This window comes from Trachymyrmex septentrionalis, unplaced genomic scaffold (assembly GCF_001594115.1).
Source record: "Trachymyrmex septentrionalis isolate Tsep2-gDNA-1 unplaced genomic scaffold, Tsep1.0 scaffold51, whole genome shotgun sequence".
In the NCBI taxonomy this organism is placed as follows: Eukaryota; Metazoa; Arthropoda; class Insecta; order Hymenoptera; family Formicidae; genus Trachymyrmex; species Trachymyrmex septentrionalis.
This window is the reverse complement of record NW_017305683.1, coordinates 344,773-354,177: the sequence shown is the minus strand read 5'-3', so window position 1 is coordinate 354,177 and position 9,405 is coordinate 344,773. Positions and strand designations below refer to the sequence as shown.

At 25.5% G+C, this 9,405-nt stretch overlaps 2 protein-coding genes across 2 annotated transcripts in view; both read right to left on the bottom strand.

Moving 5' to 3' along the window:
• The window catches only part of LOC108751632 (trypsin-1-like), a 3,758-nt gene extending 3,548 nt beyond the window's left edge, over positions 1–210 (bottom strand). The window contains exon 1 of the mRNA XM_018491918.1: positions 206–210. Within this exon, the coding sequence (XP_018347420.1) occupies positions 206–210 (5 nt within the window). The remainder of the gene's footprint in view (positions 1–205) is intronic.
• An 82-nt stretch (positions 211–292) lies between these two features.
• Positions 293–2,610, bottom strand: LOC108751631 (chymotrypsinogen B-like). The gene is made up of 6 exons (XM_018491917.1): positions 2,590–2,610; positions 1,728–1,848; positions 1,337–1,499; positions 846–1,054; positions 504–755; positions 293–363 (listed from the first exon to the last, which is right to left on the bottom strand). Exons 1-6 carry the CDS (start codon positions 2,608–2,610, stop codon positions 293–295), a joined length of 837 nt encoding a protein of 278 aa, XP_018347419.1.
• Between the last annotated feature and the right edge of the window lie 6,795 nt (positions 2,611–9,405).

The following is a 9,405-nucleotide window of genomic DNA, read 5'->3' as shown; positions in this document are numbered from 1 at the left end:
ATATTTTTTTAAATCATTATTATAGATAAATATTAAATAATTTAATAAATATTTATACAAATCATTATTTTGAATAAATAATTATTGTAAAATGTATATTTAAAAATTATTTTAAAATCATTTTTTTGTCTGTTGATTGAGAATTTCTGCGGATTTTTACACTTGCGTGAATATAAATAAAGTTGTCTGGAGATATTTGCTTTACAACATGCTTGCTCAAATAATGAAGGAATAATAATCATTTGACAGAAATACTTTTACGAAAAACTATATAGATTAAAACAAGAAATTCTTAGTTTTTCATAGATATTTGTAGTAGGACGTAAAGTGGCTGTTTGTTTGAAAAACCAATAAATCCTTCATCTTCAAACAATATCACTCTCAATGTAGTTTTCTTTTTCTGTACTTTTTCGTAAAATTTTTTTTTCTTCTTGAAACAGTATTTATTTAAAAATATTATTAAAAATTATACATATTATTATAATGAAATATAAATGTTTTACCTGCTATTTCAAGCTTATCGGCTTCTTGAACAAGAAGAGGACCACCACTGTCTCCTTGACAAGAATCCTGGTTATTTCGGCCGGCGCATATCATATTTTCAGTAATTCGATTTGCTCGATATTTCATTTTTCGACATTGCGTCAAGCTATATATAGGGACTTGCACCTCCTGCACCTTTCCAGGCAGCATGCCTCCTTCCGAAGTACGACCCCATCCTACTACCGTCCCTTCTTTTCCAGCAGGATCGGTCCCTGTATATATTAACATATTAAAAATACAATATTTAATATCTTAAAACAGATCACACACACATGATTGATTCTGTTCAATGCATATGTTACCTGGTTGAGGTAAACAGATTGGTCGAATCTTTTTCGAAAATTTCACAGACTTGCGTAATTTTAATAAAGCTACATCGTGATTGTAGGAATTCATATCAAAATTTCTATGACGTACTACAGCACTCACTGCTCTCATAACAGGAGTTCCATCAGTATTTACGTATTGATCGTAATCGCCAAGTACTACTCGAATTTTCGATCGTTTTAAACTTAAAAAGAAAAATAAAAACATTAATTTAATTGCAATAATATATATTAAATAGAATCAAAATATAAATAAAGCACACACTTATGCTTTTTTTTAACATTAAAGATTATGTTAGAATTTCTACGAGATACTTATTCAATAACGTTCATAATAATTATGACACATTATGACGTCGTTCTTAATAATTTTGTGATACTATCTATTTACTTTATTGTATTTATATTATTGTTATTATTTACGTTTTGATTGTATTTATTTATAAACTTATTGAATAAAGACATACTTCCGTACACAATGAGCAGCGGTAATTACATAATCGTTGTTGAGCAGACTAGCACCACAATGGAAACGACCATCATACACTAGCCTCGCAATCCAGGGATATCTATTCGGTAATGTAGGACGTCCCCCCACTATTCGATTCTCTTGATTAGATAAACCGCATTCTGAGATCAATATCGAAATTTAAATGCTTTTAGTGTTTAAAAATATTAAATTCAAACAAATTATTCATTACTTCTATAACAAAATAAGTATAGTAAAAATAGATAATATACGTAATAACTTAATCGTAAATTATATGTATATTAACAAATTTTAATATTTTTAATATTTTTAAAAAGATTTAATAAAGTAATTAAAGGACAAATTTAATTTGTGAAAGACATTCTTACCACACGTGCAGTTTCTTAGCCTTTCTTCGTCTGTTTCAGTATTCTCAATAATATCAATACCAAATATTTCATCGAATAAAAATTTTCCGATACGAATTCGAGAATTATTCAAAGAAATTTCCTGAAAGAAATGTATAATTAACTGGTGTTATTCAAGTACGCGCTCACTTTCTATTGCAAATACGACATAAACGATGAGAGAAAGTAATCATGATCAGAATAATGGGTCAAGGCCTAAGCTGTCAAATTATCTTCAACACTAACTAAATATCTTATAAGCGGAAGCGTTGCACGCACGCACGTAATATTTACACGAATCTTTTAATAATGTTTGACTGATTACAATTATTATCTAATTTCTAAAATTTTTTATATCTGTTTGGATTGAATAATATAGTGTGATATGCTAAGTAATGTCAAGGAATAAAAAGTTAAATAAGAGCATTAAATTCTTAAATTAAAACGGCATGATTTAGAATAATTTATAAATTATTATCAATTTTTATACAGCATAGACCTTCAAGGGACATTCCTCTCTTAATGTCTTAAGAACGTTTCTAAAACGTTTTTTGGATAATGTGTACTGTATGAGTTATAATAATCAATATTAAAAAATAATAAAAGAAGAATTGCCTTTATAATACTGTTGCGAGTTACATAATAAGAATTCTTTAAAAAAGTTATATTATATATTTTGTAAACATTTGTCACAAAAAATTATAGTAATATATATATTTATAAAATATCATGTTCTATTTAATAGTTTAAATTTTATATGAACTAGTTTCACTATTCTTTCATCTTGTTGAGAGCTAATTTATCATAATTTATTTTGGTACTTTAATCGAATCAGTATACTTACAGTAGAAGCAATTGGAGCCATTATAAATTTTTGACGAAGTCTATATCCTTCAATTGATATCGATATAAAAAATGTCATAATTAGGATTAAGATCGGGAGCTTGCTACGGAACACGTACAAAGGCATTTTCCCATTTGTTATTCACGAAATGCACCAATGTCGTTCTGACTCACGGATGCGTTCTTGCTTTCATTGATGTAGCACCGTACACCACGTTTTTTGCTGGATTCCACGACCGACAAGCATTATATTGAGTCCGTACGAACATTCGGCCACGATTTCGTTCAGCGACACCGTTCTTTTCGGGTTTTACAGAGAAGCTGTGGATTCTGGTTTCATCAAAGATCACCGTTGCTCGCGCACGCTTTCACCGTAGCTCCACAAAGAAGTTAAACTGATCGACCAAGAGCTAGCCGGTCTTTATGGTTGCGAAGAAAGTTCTTCTTTCACTGTCGCGCTGCCACTATCGCATCGCCCCGGTCCTATTCAGTACACGTGGCATAAACGTGGTGAATCCTCTCAATTTGGAATCATGATGTCTTTCGTTTTCGTAAGAATGGAAAGCACGTATATCAATGGAAGCTTTCGCCGTGTACAATATCACTATTGTTTTTTATGTAACAATTTGCTTAATTTTTTCTTTTTCTTATTATTATAGTATCTCAATAATTTTAAAATAAATCTATAAATTAGGAAATGGAGTAAAAGTATAAATTAGAAAATATTTTTTAAGGTTAGGAATATATTTTAAGGTTTTATATTATAATCTCAATAGTTATATTCTTAGCAGTTGCTTCCGGTGATATTTTCGATTCTTTAGGATGCGGGCAAAGCAAAAAAACTTCAAATTTTTTAGTATACACAGAATTCGATATTAAATATATCGTTTTCTAGCAAAAGTCGAACAATGACTAAGATTCTATGTACAATGACTAATTGTAAGACTATGTATAATGTGTTGTAGAGGAAAATCCTTCTCTCTATCTCGTTTAAAAGTTTATGATGTAACGATTTTCACAATTTAACCATTCTTATTAAACAGATTACACTGTAAGATGTCGACAATAATTGACAATAACAATAATTGGTTAACTTATTAGTTTAAAAGGGTTATAATATGTGGTACATATGTAATTTTTACATTTTTAAATAATAGTATAAAAGTTACGTCAGTCACGATTATATTAAACAGACTGTATATCGTAAATAAAAATACATTCAAATTTTTAATTATTAGAAAGTGGCTAAAAGTTTAACAAAGGTTAAAAAATAAAAAGCATACATAACCAGCCACAGCTCAAGATGTCAATAAGTTTAATATTATTATTTTAACATGTAGACGTTTCGGTCAAGATTTGACCCTCTTCAGTACATAAATCCATTAAGTTTAAACAAAGAACATATTTTTACAAATAACAAATTGACAGATAGTATAATTTTAATATTTCCTATTTTTACAATTTAGTCCGACTCAATATACGTAATTAAAAATTATATTTGGATCAATCAATACATAATTCGAAGGATGATTGTAACATTCGCATGTACGCATTTTTTATTTCTTTATCCGAATTATACGCAATCGTTTTCATTTGGTCTGCGATAATAGTTGTCGAAATTCTATGGATAGAAGTCTCCTATATTTGTAAGGTTTTTCATACTTATTATCTTCATACATAAAATGCAAAACAAGCTGCACGCGAAGAGAAAAATACGCTCTAAAAATACATTCTTTTTAGAGTTTTGGAATAATTCATATAATATTAATAAATAGTAATATATAGTCAAAATCTTAGTTGCTATTTGATATAAAATTTTGGATTCTTGTTGAATTGAATAAAAGCTTCATTTTTTAAAAATACCGAAGAATAGATTACCGTCATTGACTCAACAGCATGAATAAATAGTAAATATACAATATTTTATTATTTTTATAACTATATTCAATTATAATTATGTTAAAAAACATTATAAATAAAAATTACCGAAATTATTGATCACATTTCTTTGAAAAGAAGGTTTTAGGACGTTAAAAGATCTGTAGGTTATTGAAGTTTTTTTTTACTGTGGATTCGTTTCGTTTTCACATTCACACCCTATAAATCAATTCATCTTTATTGTCTATCAAATTATGCAAGGACAAATAAAACTTACAAGAACAAATAATGCTTACAAGTGCTATAAAGCACAAAATGGAACGCATCTTATATATTAGATGTATACATATAATATAATATATAGTACTATATATTGTTAGTATATATTTGTTAGTATATATACAATATATTATTTTTATACATTTATTTAACTCTTTACAAATTTTCGAAATACACTCTTGCGCCATAATGCCTTTAAAACATTTTTCTTTTAAGAACTAAGAAAAGACATACATTTAAAAAGCAAAGAAACATTCTGTGTTGTACAAACATTTATTAAAACTATTCATATTTTTTATGGATGTATTAAAACACCGTTAAATATTAAGATCATGTTTACATAGTACATTTTTGTATCACACAACTATATAAATATCCTATAAATGTGTATAGAATATTTTATATAATGTTTTATAGAATATTCTACGTTTTTATTATACGTCTAAACATAATCTTATCCATAAGTAAGACTATTCCATACGCACTTCTCGTTAAGTCTATGAATATTTTAAGGAACATTCTATAAATGTTTTGTTTGAGAAATATTTTAGAATTTTTTAATTATAAATATGAATTTCTAAATAGAATATTTATTGTATATAGACACAAAATATTCGATTCGAATATTTTGAAATTAAGAATAAATAGTAACAAATTACTTGAACTCTTAATCTTTAAAAAATACAAACACAAAGAAGCTCAAACTAATGAGAATTAAGGAAAGAGAGGCTCATATTATTGAAGTGGAATAACTATTTACTCCGTTTAATGTATGATGTCATCTTTATTCCAATTTTTAATGTTTCAATGTTAGAATCTTCTTCAGCAATCCAAAGCTTTATAAAATTCAATAATATGATGCCAAATGTTACAGAAATGAAATTAAAGAACGATAAAGGAACTAGTATTTGATCCATCTTGCAGCCAGCATAGATTTAAAATAACTAATAAAAAATTACATGGACTCTCAATCTTTAAAATATATAAAGACTGAAATATAAGGCTAATGAGAGTCAGCGCGAAAAGAAGGGCAGATTATATTATTAAAGTGGAACAGTTATTTACTCTGCTTAATATGTTTTGTGTAGCTTTGAATTTCTTTGTGTTTTTATTTTTTGAGATTAATATTTGTATTTGTTAAAAATATGTAAATATTCTTTTATAAAATATAAATGTTTTTAATTTTGAAATATTTATATTCTTACTAAAGACAAATTTTATGCTATCGGGATAGCAACAATAATGCTTTTTTTCAATGATGAGGATTTATAAATTACTTTGGGCAGTTCTTATCTTATACAGGAAATAAGGAATATTTTTTATTGAGATCAAAATATATCAAAGATAGAGTATTTTTTATTAAAAAAGCTCATGGTATATAAATAAAATATAATGACTTAAAATTTTTTAGATAAAATTTCTTTATTGGTCATGTAATTATATCTTAATACTGTTATTAAAACTGATAAAAATGTTAAAAGATGGCATTATATTTATACTTATGTTTGTTAAACTACTTTATAGTTATTATTTAATAGACATTATTTAAACTATTTTGGAAGTTATCTGTAGATGTTATTATTTTTCTTTTTATGGAATATATTATATTGTATTTTAATTTAGGAAGAATCACGCGATGCAAGTAACGGTTTGAAAGTTTCACTAACCCACATTCATCGTTGAAAGCAAAACATCTGAGATCGCTGACCTGATTTTGCTTATTGCATCTTTATGTAAATATTTAAATATTATATTTAAATATTTTTATACATATATTTTTATAATAATATTATTGACGCACCGTTTTTTTTATTTATTTATAACTATTTTCTGGAAACATTCAATTTCTTAAATTATTGTTTTTTTGATATAGATATAAAAATGGTACCGAGTGGGAACATATTGATTTTAATAAAATAAGATTTATTTGGAATTAAGAGGCTTATTCTGTAAGTCTTACACGCTCGTATTACTATTACATATATTAGATATTTTTCAATTTGTCACTATGTATAAACCTTTATAATTGCATTTTTTATTAATTTAAGAAAAAATATGTTTTCCGAACTCGATAGATACAATTGAGGAGATCAATTGCTTAAATCGTATCTTTTATGATATACCAGAAAAAGTCTATAGTATAATAAATTAATTTATTTTCGACAAAATATTATAAGTATGGGGCAAAGTAGATAACTGCGAAAATCTAAGGAAAAAGTTTTTATTAATTGTTTATCAATTAATAAAAGCTTTTATTTAAAAAATATACTTTAGTTCATTGGCTTTAAATTACAATAATTAATATTTACCATATAATTTAAACTTTAAACGATGAATTATATTCCACATTCTCAATTTCTAAAGTATTGCGTATTACTTGCTCTTGATATAACTTTTAACATGACAAACAAAATCTTTTTATGTCAACGATAAAGTTAAGAATTAAATAGTTTAAATAACATCCTAAATAAATGGGATTGTGAAACTAATCGTGTATCAAATACATCTCTTTTATTATGATGACGTCTTAAAAGTTCAAATTATTTTTTTTCATTTTTAGCATGAAATTTATTTTAGGATGAGATACGCATTAAAAGCATCTAATATAGAATGTTATTTTTTACGTTATTATTGTTATATAATCTACGTACCTATAAAAGGTAGAGAAAAATGACATATTAAATGTATAAATTTTTAGATCTAGAGGTATATATTATTGGAGATAAAGAAAAAAAATTTTATAGAAATTCCATGTTTAATTATAACACATATCATTAAAAAGGTTAAATTAAATACTGTTTTCATAAATGTGCATTTATAAATTTATTTTTCAGAAAAGTGATATTATTTTGTATAAATAGCCATCGATTGTTATTTATGCCATCGATAATTAATTCCACTATTATAGTACATTTGTAAAGAAAAAATACGTTAAGAAAAAAATGTAATTATCTTTATTAAAAAATCTTTCTCATTTGATATCATTGCACCAATGCAAAGTGTGGAATAAAAGTACGAAATAAAATTCAGATATATATTTTGTAAGCAAATTTTCAGTTGTATATTTAAAACATCAAATTCGAGTGGTTTTTGCGTAGTGAATTTTTTCTTTGCATAATCAATCATTCCTTCCGATATCTATATCTTTAGATATAAAATTATTAAATAAACTTTACAATAAAGTTAGTAACAATTATAAGCAATTTATATTAATATGTTACTATACATTTTATATTGATTGTTGTTTTTTTTATTTCTTACTATTGCATTTGGATCAAGAGCTGACAAAATTATATTTGTTATATCCAGATCCACATTCTATGTCAATGCATTTTCCAGATATATTTTTTAGACGTTCATTAAATAATCAATTATAATCAATTATAACAAATGATTTTTCTCTTTGCAATTTGTTATTTGAAATGGATTGTAAAAATGTTTTATTGTGTCATCATTAATTGTCATTAAGAATAAAAATTAATTGTTTCAGAATATTGGAAATATCTGTAATATATCCGAATGTGTTAGAAAGATAAAATTAAATCTTTATAAAAATTTACATTATTTGCAAAAAATGAATGATTTATTAAGATCGTAATGTGAATACGCATAACAAGTAAGAATATTAAAACAAATATTTAATTTGTTAATTTGATTTTGGCTCTCAGATTCGTTAAAATTAATTATGAAGTGAAATGAGGGCAATTGAGAGTAAACGCAGTTAACTATAGCGTATATTTATTAACATATATTATTACATAAAAGTAATTATTTTATACATAATTTCTTGATTAACAATACATATGAAAACGTTATATTTAATATAATATCGACATATATTTAAGCCATTCTCAGCGCATACAACAGTAAATTGAAGTCATGGACTCTTGGTGATTCTGAGTTAATTGTACAATTTGAACATTAAGCTGGTTAAAGAGTTCTTTCTCAATGTTTAAGTTGTACAATTAATACAATATAATTGTACAATAATTTTTTACTCAAATACTCAACTTTACAGAAAAACTGTAAAAATTGTTTATTTTTTTCTCATAGAACTCTACAAATTTTTTCAGAATTTTTTATCAACTTTTTAATACTGCATTTTCTCATTTTTATCAACATGAAAAAATACGGTATTAAAAAACTCTAAAAAAATCCTTACAGCTCTATATATATGAGAAAAAAATAAACAATTTTTGTCATGCACACGTAATATCGCATATGTAATCAATATTAAAGATGTATGTATAACGGACTTTTTGATATCATGCCGAAGATGCTACAATGCTCGTCACTTTTCTTTATTTGATCAAACTAATATAAATTAAACTTTATCGATATATTTACTAGTGTCCTGCCATTATTCTTGTAGACAATGTATGATGCAACAAGGAATAGTCATGAAATCTTGATAAAGAAAACATGAATCAAACAAATTTAATTTTTGATATTATATTTATGGTAGGGATATAAAATAGGGGCTATCCGATAAATCTTTAAACCTTGTATTACTACTGATAATACTTACTGATAGATTAAACTCATATATTGAATTGTATATTCGCTGATTATTTGTTCCTTTTATATCAAAAGCTACATATGTATATGATTTATATATAAAAAGTACAAGTTTAAATTAAAGTGAGAAATAATTAAGATA

Coding starts and splice junctions, on each gene's coding strand:
- LOC108751631 (XM_018491917.1), bottom strand. CDS start 2,610: ATGGCTCCAATTGCTTCTACT. Junction 1,500..1,727: donor GCTAAGAAACTGCACGTGTG/GTAAGAATGTCT, acceptor TATTGATCTCAG/AATGCGGTTTATCTAATCAA. Junction 1,055..1,336: donor GCTGCTCATTGTGTACGGAA/GTATGTCTTTAT, acceptor TTTCTTTTTAAG/TTTAAAACGATCGAAAATTC.